General features: G+C 46.1%; 1 protein-coding gene across 50 annotated transcripts in view; it reads left to right on the top strand.

Annotated features, from left to right (window-relative positions):
* Positions 1–13198, top strand: part of NAP1L4 (nucleosome assembly protein 1 like 4) — a 48715-nt gene that overhangs the window by 739 nt on the left and 34778 nt on the right. For 14 of the 50 annotated variants that reach the window (XR_014067865.1, XM_081537805.1, XM_081537798.1 and 11 more), the window contains exon 2: positions 11070–11139. The exons of 17 other annotated variants lie outside the window; for them this stretch is intronic. Coding sequence is in view for 14 of the 33 variants with exons in the window: in XM_081537774.1 (XP_081393900.1) it covers positions 9491–9514; positions 11070–11139 (94 nt within the window). In the remaining 19 variants the exon portion in view is untranslated. Of the gene's footprint in view, positions 1–8946; positions 9683–11069; positions 11140–13198 lie in introns of all 50 variants that reach the window. 19 more of the 50 variants (XM_081537777.1, XM_081537772.1, XM_081537781.1 and 16 more) reach the window with 3 other exon arrangements.

Raw genomic sequence — 13198 nt, 5'->3', positions numbered from 1 at the left:
CGACTCCGGGTCTGGGTTCAGCATGAAGCTGTTTGGGCCCCGAGGAAGGCGGGGGTCGGGCTCCCGGCCGGGCGCGCCCGTGGCCTCCCTTCTGCGGGTCTCTGGTTCTCGCGCCCCCGCCTCCCCACCTTACCCGTCCTGGTGGTTCAGGGGTGAAGAGCCCAGCTGTCCGGGCAGCAGGCCCCGGCTCGATCCCTGGTCCGGAAGACCCCTGGAGAAGGAACGGAAACCTCCCTCCAGTATTCTCACCTGGGAAATTCCACTGTCGGGGAGCCTGGTGGGCCGCAAAGAGTCGGGCACGACCAAGCCGCTGAACAGCGACAGCAACGCTGTGAAGTATAAGAACAGGCGCTTGAAAGTTCTCAGAATGAATCGTTGAACTTAAAAGTTGTCTTTAAAATTGCTGTCCTGTTTTTTTTTTTTTTTAAGTAACTGTTCTCTTAAGTGATTACTAGTTGCCCTACACACCAGGGCTTCTGATGGTCGCTTGGCCCGCGTTGACTCATTTCAGAAGCACTGTTGTTTTCTCCTGTAACCACTCAGGAAGCTTGAGGGCCTGCGAGGGTTAAGTAAAGTGGTGTGTGCAGGGTGACAGAACTTGGGTTAAAACGCAAGCAGTTTTGTTTTGTTTAAAATTTTTTAAATGTGTTTATTTCCGCCTACCGGGTCTTCCTTGCTGCACGACGGCTTTCTCTAGTGAGGGGGGTGGGGGGGCTCCTCTCTAGTTGTGGTGCGGGCTTCTCACTGCAGTGGCTTCTCTTGCTGTGGAGCTGGGGCTCCAGGGCACACGGGCTTCACTAGTTGGGCTTCCCGGGCTCTAGAGCTGAGGTTCAATAGTTGTGGCTTAATTGCTTCACGACATGTGGGATCTTCCCAGACCAGGGATTGAACCCATATCTCTTGCACTGGCAGGTGAATTCTTTACCAGTGAGCCACCTGGGAACTTTGCCTAACTTTACAGCTTCTCTGTAGAGAAGATGAAAAGTTTTAACAAGTTGTTTTTATTATTGCACGGAGCCTAACTGAAGTCTAGCTTTTGAGGATTTGAGCTGGTTGATTATTTCCAGCTCCAGATTCTGTGATTCCACAGAATGCTAAGTGCTTTTCATAGTAGAATCGGGAAATGATTACAGACAGTAATCAGTGGTAGCTAGTGGGGTAAATAATATGCTAACATAAAAAAGACTTTTCCAAGAAAGAAAGGTGGTGTCACTAGTAGGGATATATTTAAAAGATTGAGAGAGTGCTAAAGTAGAGGAAGATGGCTTAAATATTAGCATTATCTATATTAGTGCTTAACTTGTTAGGGTAGAGTTGCCAGGAGAAAGAAATGCTAGAAAATGAATTTTCTCAATTTATTAGCTGCTTTTTTTTTTAACTTGTTTCGTGACAGGGAAATTTTTTTCTTTCATCTTTCGAAGGTAAAGTATCCTGTTTGTTCTGAGATTTGGAAGGATTGATTGAAGACTTGGTCAATAAAAATACCATTGCAAGACTTAATTTCCTATAGAATTATAGTGACAAAGGGGGACTGTTTTATAGATAAAATAAATTGTGACTGTTTCAAGTTTATTTAGGAAAGCTTTCACTGGCAGTTTGAGGTCTCTTCTCATGGAATGATGAGAATAATTATTCTCAAAATAGTTATTTAATAATTATATAAAATAATTTCAACACTGTAGTGCTGTCTTCGGAGAAGGCAATGGCACCCCACTCCAGTACTCTTGCCTGGAAAATCCCATGGATGGAGGAGCCTGGTAGGCTACAGTCCATGGGGTCGTTAAGAGTCGGACACGACTGAGCGACTTCACTTTCACTTTTCCCTTTCATGCACTGGAGAAGGAAATGGCAACCCACTCCGGTGTTCTTGCCTGGAGAATCCCAGGGATGGCGGAGCCTGGTGGGCTGCCGTCTGTGGGGTCGCACAGAGTCTGACACCACTGAAGTGACTTAGCAGTGCTGTCTTACAGCTGTTACTACTTTGCAGTCTTTTTTTTTGACACGTTACTAATTCAGAATGTCCACTGTTATTTGTGCCTTTGTATTTCAAATTAACAACTAAATACTTTTGTGACTTTTGCATTATTTTTGAAACTACTGTATAGAATAGTGATTGGAGAAATTCTTTGCAATAGTTGATCTTATCACTTTTGGTTTGATAGCTTTAGTAAACCAAATTCTGGAAAGGATACTTATGTTTTAGGATTGCCCTCTAAAAGAGTACAGATACTGTAGTTTTGTGAATTGACCATTTAGATTATCAGACCCTTCTGTGATATTTTCTGTTGAGAGATTTTAATCTGAGATCATGATTTTATAGAAATTGAGGGCTTAGAGTTGGTATGTGTTCATCAGTGCATTACAGCCTGTGAATTCTTGCTTGAATCTTTAGTTAAACTATTTCCATTAACCTGTCAGGATTTTTACCAGCTTCTTAATATTGAAAGCGTTATTAATTCTGTGTCTGCACCTTCTGGCCAACTAGGGTTGAAATTGAAATCCTTTCCTTTTTGTTTTTTTTTTTGTTTTTTTGTTTTTTAAGCAAGTAGAGAGTCTGCTAGCGTCGGGAGATGTGATCTCAAGTGTAAATCCATTCAAACGTACATTCAGTTACTTTTCTTCCTTTTTGTTCATTGTCCACAGTTTTAAAATGGTTTAAGATTGTTTTGATTGTGTTGTACTTTTTGATAGTTTCGCCAGAGAACCAAGGGTGGTGTTTTGGATTTTTATATGGATAGTGTCTGTGGGCCAGTGGGTGGTTTAAATTCCCAAAACTCTAAAGGGCCATCAGCTATACAAAACAGGGAAGAACCGGTGTTTGAATAATAAGGCGGTATTGAGGAGCTTGTTGGGAGAATGGTCGGGGACTGCTGTTTGGGGAGTGCTTACTTTTTTTTTTTTTAAAGGAAGAGATGTTTAGGCGGCCAAAGTATTAGGTTGGTGCAAAAGTAATTATGGTTTTCATTGTTAACTTTGCCGTCTGATATTGGAATAAATTCTAAAATAAATGTGGTAATGTTACACATCATTTTGATGTGCATATTTTGCTTTGTTTTTTGCTAATGACTTATTACTTGTGGTTTATTTTATGTTTAGACTGGAGAAATATTAGATAAAAAGCAAATTTGAGAGTTTTTTTTTTACTTGACTTCAAATGGGCTGTAAAGCAACAGACAACTTGCAACGTCAACAGCCAGGAGGCGCTAACGAGTGCGGCGCGCTGGTGGCTCACGAAGTTTTGCAAAGGACACTAGAGCCTTGAAGGTGAGGGGCGTAGTGGCCGGCCATTGAAAGCTGACGACTACAGTTGAGAGCATCATGGAAGCTGTTCCTCGTGAACTACTCGAGAAGTCGCTGAAGAACCCAGCGTCAAGCATACTGGAGTCATTCGGCATTTGAAGTGAACTGGGAAGGTGAAAAAGCTCATTAAGTGGGTGCCTCATGAGCTGATTGCAAATCAGAAAAATCACAATTTTGATGTCTCGTCTTCTCTTACAATGTAACCACAACAAACATTTCTTGATCAGATTGTGATGTGAGATGAAAAGTGGATTTTATACAACTACTGGCAATGACCAGCTCAGCTGGTGAACCGAGAAGAAGCTCCAAAGCACTTCCCAAAGCCAAACTTGTACCAAAAAAAGGTCATGGTCACTGGTGGTCTGCTAATCCACTACAGCTCACTGAATCCCGATGAAACCATTACATCTGCGAAGTACACTCAGCAAATCGATGAGATGCACCAAAAACTGCAGTGCCTGCATCCGGCATTGGTCAACAGAAGGGGCTCGATTCTTCACGACAACTTCTGACTTCATGTTACACAGCCAACGCTTCAGAAGTTGAACAAATTGGGCTATGAAGTTTTACCTCATCTGCCGTATTCACCTGACCTCTTGCCAACTGACTACCACTTCTTCAAACATCTGGACAACTTTTTGCAGGGAAAGCGCTTCCGCAACCAGCAGGAGGCAGAAAATGCTTTCCAAGGGTTGATTAAATCCTGAACACAGATTTTTTTTTTACTCTAGAGAAATAAACCAACTTATTTTGTGTTGGCAAAAATCAGTTGGTTGTAATAGTTCCTGTTTTGATTAATAAAGATGTGTTTGGGCCTAGTTATAATGATTTAAAATTCAGGATCCAAAACATAAATTACTTTTGTACCAACCTAATAAAAGGCTGATATTACTTACTTAGACTGCTCTACCACTGGGGTGATTTCAGAAGTAGAAAGTAGCTGGTGCAGGGTTCCTGCAGGAAGCCGCTCTCCTCCAGCGTTGCTTAATTTGCACGCTGTCTCCTAGTTCAGTGAACACTTGCGTTCCTAAACTGCACTTACGATATTTTTTTTCTTGAGCACTACCCTTACTAATGGGTAGTGAAGAATTTTGTGTTAGACTGTTAATGGAATTTTCAAGAAGTAGTTTATGATGCCGTGTATTTGTTTTTGTTTGACAGCCTTTGGCTTTCTACCCTGCCTCTTCAAAGCAGGGCTGCTTAACGTTGTTTGCCGTTGAATTTTAAATTTCATGCGTATTTAGTAATAGGAGAGGCATTGTATTTCTATAGGGAGAAAACTACAAAAGATCACTTCAGGAACTCTACTTTTTGATCTTGGCAATTCACTGTGCAGCCTTAATTTTGCTCTTAAAAATATACTTTGTCAGCTGTTATGAAAGGTGCTTCCATTCTGGATCTGTGGGACCTTTTTTTTTTTTTTTTTTAAATGACCAGTAAAGAATCTGCCTGCGATGCAGGAGACTAGGGTTTGATCCCTGGATTGGGAAGTTCCTCTGGAGAAGGGAATGGCAATCCACTCCAGTATTCTTGCCTGGAGAATTCCATGGGCAGAGAAGTCTGGTGGGCTGTAGTCTGTGGGGTCGCAAAGAGTCGGACACAACTGAGCGACTTACACATACACACACACACACACACTGTACATTTTATTCTTATCCCCCAAAGCCTGTTCGAAAACAAGCTAAGCTGATTTCTGTGTAATAGTTGTGTGGTGTGGCAGAAAGAGCGACTGTACAATTTCAGTATGTGCAGCGGTTTCAAGAATGAAGTGAGGGGTGTTCTAATTTAAAACATTAGTACTTGTGTTTCCAGATTCCCAGGTGGCTCAGTGGTAAAGAATCTGCCTGCCAATGCAAGAGATGTGGGTTTGATCCCTGGGTCAGGAAGATCCCCTGGAGAAGGAAATGGCAACACAACCCACTCCAGTATCCTTGCTTGGGAAATCTCGTGGACAGAGGAGCCGGGCAGGCCACAGTCCATGGCGTTGCAAGAGTTGGACCCCGACTTAGGCAGCAAACAACAACAATAAGCACCACTGACCCAGTTCCCGCCAAGTAGCGTTCAGTGCTTTGCATCTGTTTGTTCCTCCGTGAATGCCATCTCTGCTAGGTAGTTTTAGGGTTCTAGATCCTGGGGTATTTTATTGCACTGAACAAAACAGACGAAAGACCTTGCCCTCACGTATTTCCACAGTGGGAGACAGATACGTTAGATAGTGGTCGGTGCGTTTGAAAACAGGAGTAGGAAGAAGGAATAGGGACTTGGGTGTTTTGCAGTTTGAAATAGAGAAGACAGTGTTACAAGGTGACAAGACCTTGGATTAAGAAAACTTTGACATGTTTGACTCATTCAGTCATATACAAAGAATTGCAGAGAAGAGAGTGGAGGAGGAAGTTGGGGCTATAGTAATGAAGAACCACTGTGCCTCCGGTAAAAGCAGTCTGTTTTGGTTAAGGAAAGGGAACTTCTTTACTTTCTTTGTAAAGACTGAGGGCTTGGTCTCAAGCTTCTGAAGAGACAGTCTGCCCTTGTCTCGAGGACAGAGGTGGTTTCCTGTGTGTCTTCAGAACCTGCCTAGGAGAGGCTTTGAGTGCGAAGGGTCCCTGATGTCGTCCTGTACACAGGCGGCTCATGGGCAGACTGTCCCTCAGCAGCGGGGAGTGGTTGAGTGCAGTGGATTGCCTGGTCCCTGTCTGCTGCCTGGTCCTGTGCTGGACCCGGGGATGGCTGCGTTGAGCAGGTAGATAGACCCCTGCCTTCGTGGAACTTAGTCTTCAGTGGGAAGGCAGACATGGGTCATTTGTCAGTTGCTAAGTCGTGTCCGGCTCTTTGCAACCCCATGGACTACAGCTCGCCAGGCTCCCCTGTCCTTCACTATCTCCTGGAGTTTGCTCAAGTTCATGTCCATTGAGTTGGTCATGCCATGCAACCATCTCATCCTCTGTCATCCTTTTCTGCTGCCCTCAATCTTTCCCAGCATCAGGGTCTTTTCCAGTGAGTTGGCTCTTTGCATCAGGTGACCAGAGTATTGGAGCTTCAGCTACAATGAATCCTTTATCCGTTATTTTTCTAAAAAACATGCTAATAAAAAGCTTCAAACATATACAGAAGTTGTGGTTCCCCCATTCATAACTAACACTTGGCAACATAAATTAACCTCTTGCCAATCTTAGTTCATCTGTAAACATGTAATATATATGATTTTTTAAATAATTTTTTGATCATGACAAGAAAAAGTGCATGTAAGATTGTCATTACACATGTTTGAAATCAGTTTGAACATAATTTTAAGACTACTTGTATGAGTTTAGGACATGGACAGTTTTTTTTAACTGCTAAGAAATTACGAGTATATTGAAGAGCATGTTGATTTACAAAGACATTTTCTATTGTTTCAGCTGTTTACATAAGTGATCTGATTGTTTACTCTGGATGTGTTTTCACTTACCTGCTGGCATAGTGAATCCAGCACAGTTACCTCCCTGAACTAAGGAGTGCGCTGACAGAGACTCTTCTGATCAGGCTGTGTACAGTGGCCAGGGTTTGTGGGTGGAGGCGCTGGGATGTCCTGGGGAATAGTATCCTGATTCCTGCTTGGAATAGGATGGCTTCTCTGCCCTGCACCAGAATGTGGCCTGGTGATCCTGGAGGACTGATCGGGCTCCACCTTAGGTGGACGGAGCGGGGTCGCCAGCCCTCAGGCTTTTATGTGAACCAAGTGATTGTGCTGTGGGGTTCGTTTGACGGCCACCCTAATCTAGTAAGAATTACAGACTCTGTTGAAATTCTAAAATCTTACAGAAATACATTGATTACATTTAAGTTCATTGTAATCATTCAGTTATCTTATGGGGAGATATTGAGGACCTTTGACTTAAGATAGGTAATACATGTATAAACAGGTTTAGTTTGTGAGGGGCGACCATATTCCCCCGTTCACACCTTGTCTCTTGAGAGTGGCCCAGTTTGAAATTATGGAATTACTCCCTAACTATGGGCTAAATGTTTTCAGTTAAAAATTAAAAATTTAAAGTTATACTGGATAATTTGCAACCAAAATATTTCTCCCTATGAAAAATTTGTGGTAAAAAAAATAAGTTTAACCCATAAATAGAATTGTGAAGTGTCTTATATAAATAGCAAAACATTCATTTGTGTAATCATGGAAATTTGCATGCCAATTCAGATTTAGAGTTAGAGGCTCAAGGTTTTTGTTTGACCCTGGAAGGGAAACTGAACTGCTGTGTTTTTATGAAATTTTAGAATATTCTATCGCCTGGTATTCCTTTCATTTCAACTTAATTGCCTTTTAAAAGTAAGAGATCCTTTTGATGAGGTTTGGAACTGTGTTTTCATAAAATTAATATTAAACTCAGTATGCTAACATTTAAAACAAATGGATGGTTATATTTCTTAAACCTGCAAATTTGGTAATTCTAACTTTCTGGTTTAAGAAAGTTTTATTAAAATAGTGGAGATGAAGCTTGACTAACTGAACCCCCGCTTGTCTGTAATATGTCACCACACTGCGTTGTTGTTTCTTAGATGAGGGTAGCCATGTTCGCAGTAGCCCGGTTTGTAGGTTTCATGGCTCTAACGATGCGTTGTAGCTGTAGTAGTAGAGAGCGGGCAGGCCCTAGTTACGGTGCTGAACCCGCGCTTTCAAACCAGACCAAACCAGATTTCTGTGTGTGCTTGTTTTCAGTGTTGAGTGCTGGGTTTCAGTTGTTTTGACCTCAAAGTATTTTCCATTTTTTAAACTCATTATTTTGTTTGTTTTTCTTTCCTTGATTTAGCACCTTCTGGGAGCATGGGGAATGTTCTGTTGTGTTTAATTTTAGCTGCTTTGTCGTCGCGTCACCCAGAATAGATCTCTGTATCACTGTGGTCTCATGTTGGAGTGGTGGCATCCTGTGGGGAGGTGAACCTCTTTGGCCTCTGTCCTGCAGGAGGGCGTTTGTCCATTACCAGATGTTTATCGTCAGATGCTGTTTTCGGTCCCTGAGACTACCGCGTGGGGAATAGGACGGGGGCGTGGTGAGCAGGACTGGGGGAGTGTTTTACACTCCGTTTGTGGGCGGGGGTTTCCTGGGGTGCTGCTGCCCTGCTGGGCCCCGACCCGGCCCGGCCCCGGCGGTGGATTGTCACCTGTTCCGGCAGTAGCAGCAGCCTTGTTGACTTGAGCAGTGGGAGTGGCAGCAGGAAGTGAAGTGGGCGGTGGGGGTGGAGGGAAAGGTCACCAGAGCCTGAATTTGAAATCTGCAAGGATTTTCATCTAAAATGGAACCGAAGGATACGAATGGGAAACTGGTGTTTGCACTTGCGCCTTCAGGAAGATGAAAATTAAAGACTGTGAGACTGATTTCCCGAACTTGCCTGATTCACAGAAGATTGAGCCTTATCCTCTAACCGGTTGACATCTGCCGACACTCTCTGTCCATCTTCAAGTCAGTGAGCCAGCTGCCTGGCTCCTCCCTGGATTTTCCCCTTTTGCACTGTGCCCGTGGAAGCAGCCTGCCCTCAGCCTTCAGACCCGCCTGCTGCTCGCCTCGGTTTGCATGTTCCACGTTGCAGTGCCTCTGCTCTCCCAAATAAACTCGATTTCTGGTAACTTGGGCTGACCTCAGTTTGCCTCCTTTCTTGTAGGTTGTCATTGCATGGTGTGAGACGTGGGCTCCAGAGGAGACACTCGCCAAGGAGCGACCCCTTCCAGTGAGCAGGGGGCCCCAGTGTGCCCATTGAGCCCTTCCTCCCGCAGGCCGCCGGGACTTGGCCTGGGAAGTCTCCTCTCGGATCCCAAGCCCCTCCTTTTGGATGAGCTTTCTGACTGTATTTGGGGTCTGGGTAGGGACAGGTTGTCTGGTGAACGCTGTTTCATTCTGAATCCAACAGTGGGATCTTGGTCATCTGAGTGTTCTAAAGGTGGCCCCTTCAGGAACTCTGATGTGTTTAAGGGTCTTTCCGCTTACAGATGTGCAGATTTTTAACTACATGGATCAGTCTTACCACGGATAACTGAATTCCAAGGAACTTTTGCTCTCCCCAAACTTGTTTTTCTCCAAACCAAGTTAGAGAACCGCAGCTACCAGATCAAACCATCCTCATGGAGTAGTTACTATAGTTGTTCTCCGGAGCCTTCTAACTGTGTTCAGGATCATGAAGTTGCCTCCTCACCAAATACTGTTTCCAGATGGAACCTAGTGAACGGCGAGAGGTGGGTCTGAAACGCCGGAGGCCTCTTCCGTGGTGTGAGCCTAGCTCCTTCCTGCCCCTGCTGCTCCAGCTCCTCGTCGCTCTCTTTGCTTAGTCACTCAGTCGTGTCCGACTCTTTGTGACCCCGTGGACGGTAGCCTACCAGGCTCCTCTGTCTGGGATTTTCAAGGCAAGAACGCTGGCGTGGGTTGCCGTTTCCTTCCCCAGTATCTCTCTTTGCTGCCTCCTTATCCTCCTCCCCCTCCCCTTACCTGAACTTGCTTTCTTTCCTGTCACTGAAACCTCACCAGCCAAGCCCATTAAAACTTTCCCTTTCAAAATTAGACCTGAGGATCCTACTAAATAAATCATAGCAAGTTTCCTACACCCCATGGACAAAGGTCAAGCTTAGGGCTGCGTGGACTTTCCCAGGGTAACTTGGCCTCCTCACACACCTGGGGGACGAAGTCAGTACTGTAACCCCGATTTGCCAGCTTGGTCCCTCTGGCCTCTGTCTGTCAGTCCATATGCTTGTCTCAAATAAGTCAGGCCTAACGCTGGACTAAGGCAACCAGCTGAGAAAACCCTGAAGGATCCCTGAAGCTTAAATGAAACCAACTACTGGCCCTTTGATGTGACCAAGCTGTGGTACAGCTGAAAACCTGCAGGGAGCCTGGAGCCTGCCCCCAGCCCCTGGGCTGGAGTGCGGGGCAGGCGTGTACCCAGAGGCCTGCCGCATCCGTCCGTAGCTATCAGAGCAGGCTCCAAATGGTTCTCAGGGGCAAGTCAGGCTTCTCGACCGATGCTGAAGCCACAGAGGTGGCTTCTAATTCCATGTTTGTAAGTGACCTAACCAGAGACTTACCCTGTTGGAACAACCTGAATAGAATTGGGAGACAGTGTCTACCTTGGTCTTGTCAGTCTGGCCAGTCAGTTGGCCTGGATCCCTGCAGATGACACCAAAAGAAAGACAGCTACAACAGATGGAGACTCACAGCAGATCTGGCCTCAGAGAATGGGTTGCTGAAAACAGAAATCCAAACAGTGGTCGCCCTCTGAGGACCCACAGCCAAACCCGCCCATGCAGCGCCTCAGGACACGCGGGCTGCTCCGTCTTGCCGGGGAGGAGGCTGGGGAGACGAGGGCCTTCCCGTGTGGGTTGGCCCAGGGCTGCTCTGTCGGCGCTCAGCAGCTCCCCCTCGTGGACGTGTGAGCATTCCAGCAGGACCCAGTTCTGCCCCAGACCGGGCCGCGCGCTTGTCCGTGTCGTGCCCGTTGACCTGTCTGAAAGCCAGCTGCCCAGGCGGGGGTGTGTCCAGGGCCTTGGGCAGTAAGCAGCATGGTGATTCCTTCTGCCCCGCCGTCTCTAGCCCCCACTTGCTACTGGTGTTCATCTCTACTGGAAGCAGCTTTTTCACTGTGGGTGACTTATGTAGTATTTTTTTTTTTTAACTATTCCTGTTGATAAATGTAACTTCCTGCCTTTACTTGGGAAGGACAACAGTATACCTGGACGGTCATGCACTGGGGCTTTACTGACGTTCCCGTTCTCACAGATGTTTTGTTTTTTTTTTTAGGCGTTACAAAAACATTGTGTTTTGGCTGTGCTGGGTCGTCATTGCCGCTCCTGGGCTTTGTCTGCTTGCAGTAAGTGGGGGCTCCGCTCCTGTGGTGGCGCGTGGGCTTCTCGTCACAGTGGCGTCTCGTGTGGAGCTCGGCTCTTGGGGCGCTGGCTCGGTGGTTCCAGCTCCAGGGCACTAGACCGTGGGCTCCGTAGCCGTGGTGCACAGGCTTGGTTGCCCTGTGGCCTGTGGGATCTTCCCAGTCCAAGGATGGAACTCATGTCTCCTGCATTGGCAGGCGGGTTCTTAACCTCTGGACCACCAGGGAAGCCCTTCTCACATGTTTTCAAGGCTTGCTTAAATGACATAGAGTTCTCTGGAGGTGCCACCTTACTGCAGTATATAGACGGTGTGCTGCTTTGCTCACGCTCCCAAAATTGCCGCAAAAAGACACTGTTCACCTGTTAAAAATCTTAGCCATTAAGGGATGTCAGGTCTCAGAGGAAAAACTGCAATTTGTCCAAACACGTGTTTGACATCTAGGACAGTTAGTCTCAGAGCACAGAACACACCTAGACGCTGATAGGCCTCAAGGCGTTTCAAACTCCAGACTCTGCAAGTGTCAGTTACGGGGCTTCCTTTGGCTAGTGGGTCATTGTTGCAGTTGGATTTCAAACTCTTAATGATGGTGCCCCTATATGCCTTTTTGGGCGGGGGGCGGGAAGGGGGCTGTGCCACGCAGTTTGCAGGATCTTAGTCCTCTGACCAGGGATCAAACCCACACCCTCTGCAGTGCAGTGCGGAGTCTTAACCATGGACCGCCAGGGAAGTCCTACATGCCTTTCTAAAGAGCAGCAGATCTGACCTTGTTTGGGGTGACCAGGATAGTTTTGTTGTTGTTGTTCAGTTGCTCAGTCTTGTCCGACTATTTTCGACTCCATGGACTGCAGCACACCAGACCTCCCTGTCCTTCACCATCTCCCAGAGCTTGCCCAAACTACTGTCCATTGAGTCAGTCCTGCCATCCAACCATCTCATCCTCTGTCGTCCCCTTCTCGTCCTGCCTTCAATCTTTCCCAGCATCAGGGTCTTTTCTAATGAGTTGGCTCTTCGCATCAGGTGGCCAAACTATTGGAGCTTCAGCTTCAGCATCAGTACTTCCAACGAATATTCAGGACTGATTTCCTTTAGAATGGACTGGTTGGATCTCCTTGCAGTCCAAGGGACTCTCAAGAGTCTTCTCCAACACCACAGTTAGCCTTTGAAGGAAAGTTTAATAAACCCGCCAAACCTTGGATACCCCGATTATCAGCTACCCTGTTTCCTTATTGTGTGTGAGAAGGAAGAGAATGCCCTCGGGATATTTATCCAAAACTGACCCCGGGGTTACTGCCGCCCATGGTTAGATCCCCGGCCTGGGGATATCGCACGTCTTGGAGCGGTGCCGCTGCCCTCTTAGTAAAGGCTGCCGTCCTTGATCTGACAGTACGGAGGCTGTGTGGAGTTCCCTTCCACGCCACACCTTTCAGCAGGCCATGTACCCTCTGAAGTCTTCTCAGTCGCTTCATGCATCACTCTCTCTCACTGGGACAGTCTCGGCTGCTCCCCATCTTCCCTCCTCCTCTGGTGCATTTCCTGTGGCTTGACTTGGGTGGTGTCATGGTGACACCTCATAACTACTTACAAGAAATCTCCTAAATGAGTCTTGGGTAGTTTGCTAGCTAACTAATGGTTCTTAATTGAACCATGACGGTGGTAAATTCTGTGCTGGCTGTGTGAGATGGTGGAGACTGCATCCTTCCTTTTGGCTGCCTCAGCTCAGCAAGCTGAGCTACACTGGCGTACCTCGTGTTGTGCATCACAGATACTGTGTTGTTTATACGTTGAAGGTTCGTGACAGCCCTGTGTCAGCGGACAGTTGGTGCCGTTTTCCGAGCAGCCTTCGCTCACTTCGTGTGTCTGACAGTTTGTGGTTCTCACAGTAGTGTTTTATTTGTTATGGTGATCTGTGAGCAGAGATCTTTGATGTTACAACTTGCTGAAGACTCAGATGATGGTTACCGTATTTTTAGCAATTAAATATTTTTAACTTAAGGTATGTGTTATGCCAAAGAATGTTCAAAATTGGCAAAAACCACTACAGT

This window comes from Giraffa tippelskirchi, chromosome 10 (assembly GCF_054371585.1).
Source record: "Giraffa tippelskirchi isolate mGirTip1 chromosome 10, T2T-mGirTip1v1.2.pri, whole genome shotgun sequence".
NCBI classification, from domain to species: Eukaryota; Metazoa; Chordata; class Mammalia; order Artiodactyla; family Giraffidae; genus Giraffa; species Giraffa tippelskirchi.
Note: the sequence above shows the minus strand (reverse complement) of the source record. Positions and strands in the feature narration are given on the sequence as shown.